Here is a 16,154-nt window from a genome sequence, read left to right on the forward strand (position 1 = left end):
CCTTTTAAAAATGACTTAGTGACATTTTAGCTTTTGCTGTTGGCTTATTGAAATGCCAGAAACTCTTTGTTGAGAATTTTCACAAACTTACCTGACCAAAATATTGTCGTTACTGATGAGAAAAAGGCACCTGCTATTCATTCACGCATAATACTTATTTATTCACGTATTGTTAATATTTGTTGTCATATGTTAAATCAAACTCATTAAATAAGAATGAAGGCTAAAGTGAAATCCAAGCCCCTATTGTTATTTTCACACATTTTTTGTTTTTGTCTGCCAAAACGATTATAATTCAAAACATGTATAAGCACCCCCCAATAAATAAAAGAAAAACTCTTTATTTTCCATACTAAACTGATTTATTTGCATTACTCGTCTCGAGACACCGTTGGGTTCTGCTGACGTCCTGCCAGCGGAACTGTGGTCCCGTGATCTCTCGCGGTGTTTCCCACTTCTCGCGCTTCTTTGCTCCTCTAATCTGTAAACGGAAGAGTTGCTGAGTTCGGTTTGTGGTTTGATGTGGACAGCAATAAGCAGAAACAAGGTCAGCGATTCATCTGTCAACAGTTTAGATACGTTTTAGCATGTAAATCGGTGAAAGTTAAGTTTATTGCACGTTGTTGTCGGTTGATTTTAACGAGTTACGCCTCAGGTTTTAGCAGTCCAAAGGTTCCTCTCCTGCATGCAGAGTGAAGTCCGTCTAGTCAATGAGTTAGTTTGCAAACACACTCTTTCCTGTCTGATCTGCAACAATGTTGCCAAAACGTTACAAGACCTTATATATGTCTCATTTATACATACATTCATAATTGTGTGTCTTTTCAGGTTGTTGGAAGCTCTGAACACCAGTCATGTCACAGTTGAGTGGGAAGGTCCAGACCGTCCTGGGTCTGGTGGATCCGGACCAGCTGGGCCGCACCATGACCCACGAGCACCTGACCATGACCTTTGAGTGCTGCTACTTTCCCCCTCCTCCGGGCGACGAGGCGGTTGCGGAGAACCCGTTCCAGATGCAGCACATGCACTGGCTGAGACAGAACCCGTACAGCTGCCACGAGAACCTGCTGCTGCAGCAGGAGATCGCCGCCGTGCAGGACGAGCTGCTGGCCTACAGGAAGGCCGGCGGGGGCGCCATAGTGGAGAACACCACCATGGGCATCGACCGAGACCTGCCCACACTCAAGCGGCTGGCCGAGAACACCGGGGTGCACATCATTGCAGGGGCGGGCTACTACGTGGACTGCACCCATACTGAGGCCACCAAGAGAACCAGCGTGGAGAAGGTGAGCCCCAGTTTGACCATACATCTGGCATGCATGGCACTGGTACTAATTGTCTCAGTCATGAGACAGGAAGAACATCCTGCTGTAATTTGCTGTGCTGACAATTTGACCCATCTCTCATTCTATGTTCTGTCTGTCTGTTCAAGGATTTCTTCTGTATCTCTTGATTGATTTGAACAGGTTTCCGGCTTCTCCGTCTGTCCCTTTTGTAGTGACGCATTGACAATGTGCATGTAATCTTCATGGATGTTTAGATATTATCACTGAAACCTAACGTGCTCTGTTCATGTCCCGCTGAGACAGAACTAAAAAGGCAGAAAAAGAGTCAATTTTGAATGCACTAATATGTCAGTGAATAGTCTTAAAGTGTCCTCATTTCAGCTCACGGACATCATCGTCAGCGAGGTGCTTGACGGCGCTGACGGCACGAACATCCGCTGCGGCGTGATCGGAGAGATCGGCACCGGTTGGCCCATCACGGAGAGTGAGACGAAGGTGCTGAGGGCCACAGCCCACGCTCAGACCCGGCTCGGCTGCCCCGTCATCATCCATCCCGGCAGGAACCCCGCAGCTCCAGCTGAAGTTGTCCGGATTCTCCAGGAGGCCGGTGGTGACATCAGCAAAACTGTCATGTCCCATCTGGACAGGTGAGAAGTCCCTGAAAGCAGTTATTTCAGGAGAATAAAGTTTATTTTTTTTTTAACAGCGTAATCAGACTGTTAGAAATCAACTTTTTATTAGTTACAATAACAATTAGGGCGACCTTTCCCGTGAGCCTCACTACTTCCTGTCCCACATCCCCTCCCTGACATTTATGTTTCCCATTACTAAAAAAAGAAATGCGTAAAAAAATTATTAATTTCACCGTCTACCACATGAGTATTTCTCTAGCTCTGTATAAATTGGAAGAACAACAGCTCTCTTCCTGTTTGGTGTCACAAGACGATCCGGCAGATTTTCCTTGTACTCTGGCAGTTACAGGCTTTTCCTCATGCAGTCATGTTCTTGCTGACTGGGAGCATAGTAATGTTACGCAGTCGTTGCGTTATAATGTATTAATGTGAAAGAATTCTTCTGAAGTTGGCCCAGGTCACACTCAAAGCTAAAGTGAGGCTGGTGTGTCCTGCATTGTAGAGGGATACCACTCATCACAGAGCTCATAACATGATGATGTCCAACCACAACTCAGAGACCTGTAGGAACAAAAACAGGAAGCTCATTAAATAAAATTACCCACCAAACTGTGGAAATCTATCAGTGTGAATTAAACATCAGTGACAATCTGAATTTAAGATAGTATGTTGAAATCAGCTAATTTGCACTTTCCCCTCATACGTCTCTTCACTTTTCATCACTGGAAACTTTTTTTCTGAGCTGTGCTTGTTGCAAGGAAATCATGTTTGCTGTAAACGGCAACGATCAGTGTCCCTTTGCAGCAAGAAACATAACTTTTGAATGTTTGGGTGGAGTGGAGATCTGATCTTATGTGCTCTTTGAAAAAACACCTGGCTATTTTTTTGGTGAAAATAAGAGAAAACTTAAAACGGATCAATTGTAGAGTCAAACATTTAAGGACAAACTACCGCAAAGGTTTATGATATATTTTAAATTTTTTTATTTAAAAAAAAGTTCCTACCTTTCAAACTTTTGGATTTATAATGTTGATTCGCGTGTAATTTCTACTGTTTTCATTCAAAACATTTACTTAAAGGTGGTGTTAGATAAGAGTTTCAATATTTGTTATTTGTTAGATCTGCTTTTCATGACAAATTATTTTAGTCACTGCTATGTTGTCCACCCTACTTTTAAATGAACTCTCTCTTCTCTTCCTGCAGGACCATATTTGATGACGGTGAACTGCTTGAGTTTGCGAAGCTGGGGAGCTACCTGGAGTACGATCTGTTTGGAACGGAGATGCTGAACTACCCGTATAACCTGGAGCTGGACATGCCCAGTGACAGCCAGAGAGTGAAGACGTGAGTAACACCGGTCGAGGGTTAAACACGTCTTTTCAGCGTTCTTTTCTGATTAGATGTGCCTTGTTGATGTGTCCTCACATGACATTATGTTTGACCTCAGCCTTCAAATTTGACATCAGATGCATTTTACATTTTCTTTGAGAAAGTCCCTTAATATGTTCCTTCATATTAATGTCTGTCGAGCCACATCAAGTGTAAATTTAGAGGAAAATGCTGCTTTTGTGTTTTACACCACGAGGACAGGAGAGCATGTCCTACAGAGTTTTTTTTTCACAGAAACTGTGAGACACTGATCTCCCACTGCAGTGGAGGGAGGAGTGATGAATGACCGGCCCACATTTTAGACGGCACATACAAAAAAAAAATGGTTTAACAACACATGAAGGCAGACTGGCAATGCCGGTATGTTCTCTACCAAAAGTTGGCAGCTGTGTTGTGTTTGAGGCCCCTCGTTTTTGTTCACGCTCAGCTTGGCGTTCCTCGTGAAGGAGGGCTACGGCGACAAGATATTGGTCGCACACGACATCCACACCAAGAACCGCCTCACCAAGTACGGCGGCCACGGCTACTCTCACATCCTGAGGAACATCGTGCCGAAGATGCTGATGAGGGGCATCTCGCAGCAGCAGGTGGACAAAATCCTCATCGACAACCCGAAACGCTGGCTGACCTTCAAATGAAGCAGAAAGAGAGAGCCAAGGAAGGCGTCTCGATGTAGCGATTGTTTTATCTTCAGGTGATGAAATGAATACTTAAAAGTTCTTTGCAATAATCAGAGCCAAACTCACTTATAAATGTGCTTTTTGGACCCTCAAACCAATGAGCTGTTGTGCATAAATCTGTCTTTAATGTCAATGTTCTTCAAATTTCTGAGCGTAGCAAAATGTTTAGTACGTTTTGTCTTTTAAAATAATTACAGGCTGTTGTTTCACCCAGCTGAAAGAGTTTTTACAGAGGCCCTCGTTAATTAAAACTTGATTTCATATGTGATTATGTTATTCACTTTGTAAGCAAATAATAAGGAGCATCTCAGGATCAGTGCCTCTCATTAGCATTCTTGTTTTGGTCCCATTTATGTCACATAAAAAAACTAGCTTTTTCTTGCCTGCATAAATGTGAATTGCAATCTAAAACAAATATTGTCCCTTCTCTTGCAGCGCTCACAAATGTGGCGCTAATTGATTTTTTCAATGTCAATGTTGTTGCTTTGTCTTTGTAGGTGTCTTTGTTTGGTTTCTGCGAAACACGTTTTTATGGGATGAAAATAACGAGCGAGTTAGTAATCAGTATGCCGCTCTGCTCTCGACACAACGCGGCTGTGTTAGATGAGTTGTCCTGTTGCCCCTCAGTGGGTGTCTGGCTGCCTATGGGAGGCTGGCTGGATGAAGGACACGTTCTCCTCTCATCTGGGAACAGGTGGCCTCACAAGGGGGACTTCACCACATGATCAATGGCGTGGTCGCCCCGCAAGTGACAGTGCTCCGTGAACAACTATATAACTTTGATCAATCTCCTGAGAGGATTAAAAATAAAGAGAGCCAGAGAATTTAATTTTCCATGATATTTTTACACATGAACTGGAGAGGGCTTCACAATCAAGCAGGCGCAATCGAGGAAACATTTCTGTCAGTGCGACTGTCCAGTTTTGTGATGGTGACCAAGCACCAGACCACCATGTTGCCCCCAACCAGCTGTCACATTGAGACAAGAAGAATGAGTTGCAATGATAATGTTGAGACAGTGCTTCAATATGAACATCAGAATGGCCCTTTACAGAAGTGATTTTTTTTATGCTGCAGAGTTGAAATGTCTTCTTTTTTTATATAATCATGCATCACTACGACTTTGAACATTTTCACTCAAAAGGCAACAAATATATTTTTCAAAATAAAGCACACATGGACTAACTACACTGTGAACAGAGTGGTTGTGATGTGAGTATAATTTATGTATCTATTATTAAGTGCGAAAGGTCAATAAATTGAACTTCCAGTCCACACTCAGTATGTTACTACAGCAGAATATGTTTGCCATATCAGTCAACTTAATTTGTAAAGCTAAACAGTTCGTCCAGAGTGCAATAGCGACACTAATCAATGTGACAAGGGTACATTTCACACTTTAACATTCATTATCATTATTCTGTAGTGACACTGTAAGCTCTTGGCTTTTGCAAAGTACAGGGTTTTTTTTCTTCTGCATGACGTTCTCCACGTCTTTCTGGACTCTTTTTGCAATATGGAAATGGTGAGCTCTGCCTCCAGTAATCCAACTGACACTGAAGTGAGCATGAGCAGTGAAGCGAGCTATGTGCGGAGCGGGTCTTCCGTGTTTCAATCAGCGTACAGCATGAAGCCGGAGAAGGTGCTGTACTTGTTGTTGTTGCCCCCGTGCGCCTTTCCGCCGTCCAGCTTGATGTAGATCTCGTCCCCGGGCTCGAGGTGCAGGACAGCGCTGTTGCTGGCGTAGTCGTAGTTCTGATCGGCGTCCTGGGCGATGGCGCTGGCTCTCACCTGGAAGGCAAAAACGGACAATTCTGCTGATGAAACGTGTCTTTAGTTTCAAAATCAGAACCGCGGACAGCTCCGTGAGTAAGGACGGTTCAATCTCGAACCTAAAACACCACTCAGGAAGCTTCACAGAATGCTTTAACTGTCAGGAAAATGTTTTCTTTCCAGGTAAAACCGCGCGTAAAACTCGTGCGCTAAATGCGGGAAGCACACAGTTGTTCATCAAATGATAGCTTTTCGCGGTGTATCATAAACAACTTTTTTAGTCATTATGAAACCACGACTAAATAGCAAAGCTAGAACAAATAAAACGATTGTTTTATAATTATATCATGACGCGTCCTACCTGGTTGTTCTTACAGAGGTCAGCCCACATGCTGGTTCCATCTCCGCCTCGCATCAGCACATGGTAAACAAAGAAGTAAATCCCCGGTATTGAGCAGGTGAATTTCCCTGAAGAGGGGTCATAGTGGTTGCCCAGATTCGTGACTACGTCGTCGAATTTCAGCACTTCATATCCCTCGTGTTGCTTCTTCAGTCCGGCGTAAAACGCAATCTTTGGGATCGTGTTGTAAGTGGCAGCGCTGATGGCACCATTAGGCCCATTTGCTCCAGGTGCTCCGGGTGGACCCGGTGCCCCCCTCTCTCCGGGCGGACCAGCAGGTCCAGGTGGCCCAGGCTCGCCCACCGGACCCCTCGGACCCATCCTCCCGACGCGTCCCGGCTCTCCCTGAGGACCCTGGATGAAGGTTGGAAGAGACTGAACCAGGCGGTTGTCTTTGACCGGGCTGGTTGCCTTGGCCGTGGCCGTGGCCGCGGTCCCGTGGGAGTCGCACACCATTTGACAGGACCCGAGCATCTCGTAGCGGGCAGGGGTCCCGGCGGTGTTCACCACGACCGGGATCAGGACCACCAACACCAGCACCAGCGCGACACCACAAACACCAGTTGCGATCATCTGCGCTCTGCGGATTCGCTGTGTTCTCCGGAGTGGATGGTCTTCCAGCCTGCTTGTGGGCGATATTTTTGCAGAGGGAAGAATTTCACCTGCTCTTGTTTTGTACCGCGACTTTTGGAGATAAAATAGTCCTTTAAATGTTTATGCGCAAAAGTAACCATCCACAACTTTTACGCGCTGCAGTATCCGCCCAATTGATTCATCTCCACTTTGTCACTACTAGAACAACAACAAAAACAACAACAAAACACTTTCCGAGAGCAACAAAAACACACAACCTGCGTTATATGGTTCTGTAGCACAAAGTCAGCTGCCCAAGTTTCTGCCCACCGCGGTGTCACAGGAGAGAATGGGCTCGAAACGAACCGTTGCCCGCTTGTGTGTGTTGAGAGTGAGGGGAGGGGTGGAGGTGATGGATGGGATAGCATCCATCCATTTCTTCAATCAAAAGAGAGATAGGGAAACGTATTCAAACACTGTTGCAACTTTAACGCTCTGAAACGTGACTGCTTTATTTATTTGGTGCATTTGTTTGTGGAGTCGGGGAGCTACTTTAATTCTTTTCAACAGAGTTTTACTTTTTCTATTGATGCCCGTATAGTGTTACATCCCACAACATGTTATTAGAACTCACCCACACAGCTCTAAAGGTCTTGAGCATAATTAGGCCCATTAAAGACAAAAAGCTATACTCTGTTGGCACCTGGTCACACCTCAGCGGCTCCCCGTGTCCAATTTATCACTACGAGAAAATCTATAGAGCCACTGGAAGGAAGGAGGGAGTAACTAGGAAGCTGGCAGTGAAGGATGACTTCACACAATTATACAGGTGAAATGAATGAATGCGGAGGCATTTAGATGGAAAATAGGGTAAGATCACTTAATTAAATACCAATAGGAATTCACCGGGAAGTTAAAAACTGAAACTGTTAGTTGTAATATTGTAATTGTAGCCTAAATATGTCATAGGTTTAGTCAAATTTAAAACGGAATGTTCACTTATTTATAAAATGCTTCAAATAATCAATTGATTTCTAGGATTTAAAACAAAATGTCCTGTCCACACAAAACTTCAGCACAGTGGCCTTTGTAAGGTTTGAGTGATGAAGGGCTAATTCTTGTTGAGGGGGGCAGATGATGATGTGCTCATGAATGCAGAGGCTGTCACTCTGTGTCGATGGCACCTCGCTGCCAGGTGGAGAGATAGATGAAGAGCAAGGAAAAATACAGATAGCCTTGTTTGTTTGGGAGGAGCGAGGCTTTGATTGCAGCCCGAATGAGATTCTGTGAAAGTCACAAATGCAACTGAGTCGTGCTCCCAAAAAGTGCCCTACAGAACCGTTGACACTCTTATGAAGAAAGAGTTAAAGGGGCTGTAAATTAAAACTATGAGCTGTATTAGAAGAAATTGTTAAAATGCAATATGTAAATGTAGGAGGAAGAGAGAAAGTTGGACTGTAACATACAGATTGTTCCATACATGTCAAGGAAAAATAACAACATAATTTAAAAACCAAGGCAACTTAAATATCTATACAAAACCAATGTTCACTAAAAAAAAGAATGAAAAACCATAAAAAAAATGTTGGATTTAAGACAGAAAGAGGTTAAGATGTCTGCTTAAGAAGATAAAAGCTTCTCCACATAATGAAGAGAAACCACATTTAGCGTATTATTTGTAATTGATACGTTTAAAGTAAATTGTAGTTTTTGAGGACACATCATGGCCTCCGTACCGATTTAAATAAAAAAGGACAAGCAGCCTTTCAAGCCCAAAATGTTGCCATCAAAGCTTGGATCAATTGTTTTGTTCATGACAATATTTCCAACATTGAGGTCCAGAAATTATTTGAAGAGATGCATTACTAGAACATATGGCCCAAACTGTCTTGTGACTGCTGGTATCAGAGTTGGGCTACTATTTTATTCTTTATTAAAATAGAGAATAGAGTAAAATTGCCACTTTGAACTGAAGTATGTGTTTGGAAATAAATGAGTGAATGTGATGAATGACAAGACGGACCCAAAGTGGTGTCCGGGATAAGTTCCCATGCACCTCTTACATTTGTCATTTTTGGAGGATAGAATAACACAGCTGATGTTTTTTATAATTTTATACTAAAGTGGCAATAGACACGTTTTTTTGCTATAATTTATCATTATGAAGTAAATCTTGATTGCACAATGTGATGGCTATAGAACAATCACACCATCGGCATTTAGATTGGTTCCATATCAGCCTCGCTTTACGATATCCCGGGAAAATGAAGGCTTGATTCACGGCACAGAGGAAGTGTGTCAACCATTGTGATGTCAGCAGCTACCAACGACTATCAGTCAAAGTATTTTTGAACAGCAGAAGTAACTTCGGAAAACAAAATGCAGTATATCCTGTGCAGTGTTGCCAACTCTCTTCCAAATGAAGTTGCTAGCCATAATTGCAAAAGTCATCAGATGATGTCATCCTTGCATTTGCATATGTGTGACGTAATCATCCATTCCTGTGCATAAAGCTCGGTTGTATCGGTTGCAACGAGGGAGAGACAGCGTGTGCTGTGCACGTCGTAAGAGGAGAGGGGGATACTTGAATTACAGTATATTTGAAAAATGTCTTGTTTTTTCCCTGATGGTCTGAATGAGTCACTAAAATGTGTCACTAGTAGTTAGCTCTGAGGAAAACAGAAAGCGATACAGTTGTCTTTGCGACAGGGGAGGCAACAATAATACCACCTGCAAATTCAGGGGGGTTTTAAAACTTTTACTTTTTTAATTCCAGACACAGCAGGCAGCTGGTTTCAACTAAATAGCCTCAACCACTGTACTCTACCTGCCAAGCACCAAACAACAGACGGACAAAGTTAGCGACTACATTTAGTAGCTAAGGAGCCCAAAACAGAGCTGGAAGCAGAGTGAATATTAGACGTATATTCATCAAGTGGTCAGAAACACGATTCCAAATGAATGCTGATGATGCTCCTTATCCGCTGACTGTTGGCCCTCTAAACTTTATGAGGAGAAAATACTGCAGGTCGAGCTGGTTTAAAGTTTACTTTTTTAAGTATGTGTCAGTGTGTCATACCTTATGAAAGGAATGAAAGGTCAAGGTATTTTAATTTTGAGAGAACAAAATCTCTGTTGAACTGTAAAGCTGTAAAGATGCTATTCATTTGATCCCAGGCTACCGGAAAAAGATCTTTATTTGGACACACTAGTGGATGTGTGAACGGCAATATCGGTCCGTCGGTCTACAGTTTTGGTCTAGACAGAAATATCTCATCAACTATTGGATGAATTGCTAGGAAATTTAACGCAGATATCGGTGATCCCCAGGAAATGTCCGCTACTGTCTTTGGTGATCACTTGGCTTTTCCTCTTGCGACACTATGAAGTTTGTGGTTTTGAGTGAAATCTCTTGACAACTATCGGATGGATTGACAGTTGGTACACACATTCATGTCGCCCTCAGGATGGATTATAAACCTTGTTGTTAGCTTTTTATTCAGCACCATCATCGAGTCAAATTGATCATTTTTCCAGTAAATTGGTAAATGAGTATATGTCTGTGACACTAATGACAATCCCCTCAGCTGTAATTTGTGTTTATGCTAATTAGCAGAATGCTAACAAGATAGTATGTTAACATGCTAAATATAGATGTGAATATGATAAACATTGTACCTTCTAAATATCAACATGTTAGCATGCCATTGTGCGCATGTTAGCATAGTGAATGTTAATTAGCATGCTGATTTAGTGCAGTTTAAGTCAAATTGTAAAAAATAAGTAACTAGTCTTGCAACAATGAATGCCAATAATTAAGATAGGAAATGTCAGAGAAAATCTATTTTACTATTCCCCACAAAGAAGAAAAAAATATGTTTGTATTGGTCGTGTTGATATATTTTACTTTCTTCTCAGTATTTCCTGGTTTCATTTTGTTTAATTCATAGATTTTTATTATAGCCGACAGTAGTTTGTGAGGGCACCGCACATGATTTTAAAATCATTTCTAAAAGGGCACACATTTTCTGTGGGCTTGGTGTAAAGCAAGAAATAGAATAGTGTTTAATAGAATAGTATATAAAGACACGCACGCACACTCACACACAAACACAGTGGGACATACTGTGGCGGCTATGAGTCAGTGAGCACTTGTTAGTGGTCAGGCTCTTTCCCTCCAGTTGGCACGAGCCTCCAGTGACTCAGGGAGACTTGTCGACCAGGAGCCAGAGTGAACAGCAGTGTCAAAAGCTGTGGGAAGAAGGCACACAACTTGTATCAGAAAGCTTTTCACAGTATCGCACCAAATGAATCAGTGTGCTCTTTTTTTTTTTTATTTCTGTTTTAAAAAATGGGTGCAAAGTTGACTTCCATCACTCTTCAGATCTTAGTTACTCAGCTCACCTCGGCTGCCGTATCGAAGGATTCCTCTGGTGGTGGAGAGTCCTGACAGGTTGTTTTGAGTCTCGACTTTGGAGTTCATTTACAGCCAGTCAGGCACGAGTCCTGGGGGAGCCTGATGATTTTTGACATCCGGACAAGCAGATGTTCAGAGGACATGAATAAAACATTCAGCCCATCTGACCACAGACCGAAGACTTTCAGAGTGTCTAATGAAATATGAGGCGGGATTTCAAATCGCAAAAAAATCCCTTTGTCAGATAAGCGTGATGCGGCATGAAATATGTATGGCATTTATGTAGCCTGACCTGCGTGGCTAAGCAGAGTTCAATTGTGTTTATGACAATCAAAGCCGAGACAGGTTTGTCAAAGAATGTATGTGGTGAATGGGAAGGGAAACTGAATGGACCTCTTATTACCAGCCAAGAATATAAACAGAAATATTATGTGACCAGTGACACCCAAGTGTTTATCAACTGATAAAACAGCATGTGTGCCGGCCAGCGATAAGATGCATGTCCCTTAGTACTTTTCACACCTCCTGCTCGTTCAGAATTTGAGTGTTTATTTTCCTTTTTCCATAGAAAAGCCAGTGAATAGGCTGGGCTCAACAGTTCAGCTCAGCAGGGGGCCGGTAACAGAATGCTTTACCACACCACCCACTCAAAGCTGGTCCTGTGCTGTATTTAAGATGGAGAAACAAACACAAATCATACAGGGTGGGACTTCAGTTTCATCCTGGAGAGCAGGGCTTTCCACTGAAGTGAAAATCAAGGTGATTGTTTGGTTTGATTTCATCATTCGCCTTTGAATGATGTTGGCAACCTTTTTGAGATGAAGTGCCATTTTTAAATTTCTTGTTAATCAGTGAGCCATGTCAACGTTAACATTCACACTAAGTTAAATCATGACGCCACATCATGATTTAATTAAATCTCCAACGGATCTGTAATTTTGTTCCTTCCATTGAGGCAACATGCGTAGCAACAAATTTAAAAAAAATGATTTTGCAATGATTATGATTGCATAATCATTGTAATTATATATGAACGCACCAAACAAAAACGCTGACATTGTTTGGAAAACATCCACATCTGAATGAATGACAATGGTTGCACACGTGCCTGAGATTGACTCTCCTTGCTTTAAAACTCATATTTTGATTTGTGTGCATGTCCTTGATTCTTTAACATTGTGGGACGGTGAATTCTGTGTGTTCTTGTGTGGATTCCTAAAATAATTCACATAATTCTGATTTGTATATGAATACAAGCAATAAGTGAAGTCTCAAAATACGTTTGTTGTTAATGCTTTCCCCACGAGTGAAGATATATTAAAAATACATTTAAAAAAATATAAATTGAATAAGAAATTATTGTGGAGTTCTGGCATTGTGTCTAACTGTCTCTGAGGGTAAACTCGCTCCTGCATTCGTGTTTTGACTGCTCACAATACAACTTTATGTATTGCAACCTGGAATACAGGATTACAACGAAGGATTATAACAAAACCAAATCCCCCGTGCAGCAAAAAAATATAAGTAGATTGATTTTCATCGAGATGTCAATCGATGCACCGTTTCGCTCACGGCGTCGGCAGGCGGAGTGTCACATTTTCTGCCGATGAGATTGAGCGGCAGCGAGGGGCTTAGTGGCAAATACAATCGAGGAGTGTAAACATACTGAGGGCCGCAAGAGGCCGATCAATGCCTCCAGTCTGGGATTGATTAATTACCCCAAGAAAGAGACTGAGGTGTGAGGGCACCAGAGAAACCTGATCAGAACAAGATTTATAACCCAATCTCTGTATCATCACTCCCTCCCTCTCACTGTTTTCTCTTTTGTTCCTTTTTTTTCTAAAAATGCCCTTCTCCATTGACTGACTTGAGCATGTCATGTGAAAGTGTAAATGACTTCTTGAAAGTCCTGACATTGAGATCATTAATGTAGCAGCAAACATTATCTATGTAAAGATATAGTGGAGCAATGTCTACATGAGCAGAGAATGAAGTCGCTCTCTCCCTTTGTGAGTGTTGTAATCCCAAATTCTTTAGCTGTGTTGCCAGCCGGGCATGCTTTCAGTGCATGTTAGTGCATGTGAGTGTGCCCCACTGGGTAGCTAACGGCCGCCGCTCTGCATTGCACTCATACTGCAGTTCAAGCTGATAACCCCACCCTGACTGACAGTGTTGTCGCAGAAGCGTAGCTCCTACGCTTTGGTTCCCCCTCGGGTAAACACTGTTAGCTCGGTCAGCACTGTTAGCCTTAGTTTGCACTGTTAGCACCGTTAGCTATGAACCGCCAGCTCAGCCATCAAAACATTGAGAGCCGTGTGGAGGCAGTAGACATGCTCTGAATTTTTAATTTAGCACCTTTAACATGTTGTAGTGGTAAAAAGAAAAATGGTAACCTTAATCTACATTTTAGAAGGATGAAATCTGCAAATATGACCCATTGAATTATCCACTTATACACCAGTAGGAGATACATTTTTGCGGTTTTGTTTTTAGTGGAATGTAAAAAATAACAGTTTGAGATTTTGGAAAATACGTTTATTTGCTTTCTGGTGGAGAGCTGAGATGAGACGATAAACACCAGTCTCACATCTGTCTGCTAAATATAAGGCTCACCAATCACAATGACAATTTTCCATTTTAGGTTGGTTATCTTCCAGACTAGCAGTAACATCTTCTACTATCTCCACTGGCTGCCTGGCAACTACTCAGGGCCAAAAAGTAATTCAATTAAATATATTTGTATAGCCCAAAATCACAATTCACATATTTGCAATCTGTACAGAATACAGATACTAAAATTTCCCCTTGCGGGATTAATAAAGTAACTATCTATGTATCTATAGCTCCAACAGAGATAAACAATTTATATATACATATATTATATGAATTTTGAATTTTATTTGGCATCTTTCTAAAAGTTCTGTGGATGTTTTTTATTTTCTATTATTCGTCATGAAAGTGTTTTAACTGACCAATATGAAAGTGGTATCTTTTCATCTAGTCAAAAGGCGTGTTTTCCTTTAGCAATTTGAGAATATAACAAACCTAAAGTTGTTGTTAGGGTATAAAAAATACCTCAATGCGATGAGGAAAGATTAACTCTTTTATGGACACAAATCAGGCTCTCATTCAGAAACAACTACAACCAAATGACAGGAGGTAGATATATTTTTCTTTTCTCAGATCTGCAATTATACAACTAACTGCAAATCATTGTGTTCAACATTGTGATTGTAACAACAGAGTTTAGCTCAACCTTAAGTAGTAACCATACCTTACAAAAAACAATGCAGCTGTTGATTGGAGATGCTGATGGTTCCTCTGACTCCTTTACACGTCCCACAAGTTTTTGCAGCATAATAACAACATGCAGATAGAAACAGACATGGACAATTTAGTATTTCTGCATACTTTTGGTAAACTTCTTTGTTGCCAAATTTATGAGGTTGTCCTCACAGAACAATACGTGTGAGTGTGTCAAGCGATTTTGGAAATCATGGACATACTTTATCTTACCCAACACAGCTCTGTATAAATCCTCCTGACACGATTAACCCTCCAATCCATTCACACAAAAGATGAAAAATAAACATCTTAATAAACAAGCTTCCAGATTAAAACCTTAACCCTCCACATTTTAAAGTAAAAAAAAATAACCTGAACAAATGTACTTCTCCACATTTCTGGGAATTTGGGGTATTATTGCTGTTCAACATGGTTGGCATTTTATGAGTTGATTTACTTATTTCCAGTATGTTAAAATGAGAATGGAAAATGTGTTGACTTTTAGTTGTTGAACTGTTTGAGTGAAAATAATTGATAGTTAAGATATCGAATATCTTTAGAGTGAGTATTTTGTGACATTTTCTGTGGAATCACCCTTCATTTCCACACTAAATGCCAGCCAAAGTTTGAACCAGATAATAGACTCTTATGGTCATTACTGTACACACATACAGAACAATGAACACAATATAATTGTCAACTCACAAACGGTACTGAGTCTCAATAACCTGCTCAGGTCAGTCATATAAAGACACGTTGAATAAAGGCTGGTCATTCTCACAACCATAGGCATCCACATGACAGCGCTGCTGCCTGATGCATGACTGTCTGTCTGTCGCCCTACATCCTCACCCGAACTAATGATGACCTTTGATTCCCAAAAGATGTCAGGAGATAAGAGGAGAGAAAAAAAACCCAAACGCACCCAATTAATTTAGGGTGAAGAGGACTGGAACGTGTGAGCGCGTCATGCTGCTGGAGTGACTGGCGAGGAGCTCCAGGAAAGACGAGGCTCAGTATAATTAGGATTCAGGAGAGCCATTGTCAAAGATAATTAAAGCTGACAGCCACTGTGGAGTAGAGAGGAAGAGAGCAGAAAACATCTTCAAACTACATGCTTCAATTTAACACTTTCCACATAGTCTTTCACTCTCTATACCTCACCCACACACACATAACCTGCGCTACCATCCATCATCCCAGCGTGCTCGGAAACTGCATACTAGGCGATAAAATAGATGACAGATTAATAGAGACAATAAAGGCTGCTGTTGTATCTAGGTGACAGTTTCAGCAGACAGTTGCCCATCCCAGATGTGTGTGACATCTGGGGAGCAACCTAACTCTTTTATTGCCAAAGTGGAGACTGTCTACATTAGGCCTACTTGGCTAATTATGACTTTAGCCTCTGCTAATGAGAATTAATCAATAAATTACATTAGCGCATAATCTTTAACTGTTAAAACCCTTCTTGTACAAAGAATAATGGCTCACTTGTAACATATGCATCTATTGTTGTGTAAATTGGTTTAACTACAATGTGACCACCAGTGTAACAGTACTTTTAATTTCTCTTCAATTGCCATAATCTTTTTTCTGTCTGTTCTTTTGAAGCTGCACTAATAAAACGTTTTTATAGACCCCTTTTCTGTACTGTATATATGACGGCTTTAACAAGTGAGACAGTGCTAATTTATAGCATTTTACTACAGCTTTTTT

At 41.5% G+C, this 16,154-nt stretch overlaps 2 protein-coding genes across 2 annotated transcripts; one reads left to right on the forward strand and one right to left on the reverse strand.

The window, feature by feature from the left end:
• The first annotated feature begins 457 nt into the window (after positions 1-457).
• Positions 458-5,173, forward strand: pter (phosphotriesterase related). The gene is made up of 5 exons (XM_068701411.1): positions 458-547; positions 829-1,286; positions 1,668-1,933; positions 3,122-3,262; positions 3,735-5,173. The coding sequence occupies exons 2-5, from the start codon at positions 855-857 to the stop codon at positions 3,943-3,945; spliced, it is 1,050 nt and encodes a 349-aa protein (XP_068557512.1). The 5' UTR covers positions 458-547; positions 829-854; the 3' UTR covers positions 3,946-5,173.
• Positions 5,174-5,214: 41 nt separating this feature from the next.
• Positions 5,215-6,886, reverse strand: c1ql3b (complement component 1, q subcomponent-like 3b). The gene is made up of 2 exons (XM_068701413.1): positions 6,122-6,886; positions 5,215-5,778 (listed from the first exon to the last, which is right to left on the reverse strand). The coding sequence occupies exons 1-2, from the start codon at positions 6,731-6,733 to the stop codon at positions 5,599-5,601; spliced, it is 792 nt and encodes a 263-aa protein (XP_068557514.1). The 5' UTR covers positions 6,734-6,886; the 3' UTR covers positions 5,215-5,598.
• Between the last annotated feature and the right edge of the window lie 9,268 nt (positions 6,887-16,154).

The sequence above is a fragment of the Cebidichthys violaceus genome, unplaced genomic scaffold (genome assembly GCF_023349555.1).
Source record: "Cebidichthys violaceus isolate CVI_PGR_0920_01 unplaced genomic scaffold, fCebVio1.0.p SCAF_8, whole genome shotgun sequence".
Lineage (NCBI taxonomy): Eukaryota > Metazoa > Chordata > Actinopteri > Perciformes > Stichaeidae > Cebidichthys > Cebidichthys violaceus.

What these genes read in the sequence shown, in the direction of transcription:
- pter (XM_068701411.1), top strand. Translation starts at nt 855, where the DNA reads ATGTCACAGTTGAGTGGGAAGGTCCAGACCGTCCTGGGTCTGGTGGAT. An exon ending in AGAGAACCAGCGTGGAGAAG is followed by an intron (nt 1,287 to 1,667) that starts GTGAGCCCCAGT and finishes TCCTCATTTCAG; the next exon opens with CTCACGGACATCATCGTCAG. An exon ending in GACAGCCAGAGAGTGAAGAC is followed by an intron (nt 3,263 to 3,734) that starts GTGAGTAACACC and finishes GTTCACGCTCAG; the next exon opens with CTTGGCGTTCCTCGTGAAGG.
- c1ql3b (XM_068701413.1), bottom strand. Translation starts at nt 6,733, where the DNA reads ATGATCGCAACTGGTGTTTGTGGTGTCGCGCTGGTGCTGGTGTTGGTG. An exon ending in ACCTCTGTAAGAACAACCAG is followed by an intron (nt 5,779 to 6,121) that starts GTAGGACGCGTC and finishes TTTGCCTTCCAG; the next exon opens with GTGAGAGCCAGCGCCATCGC.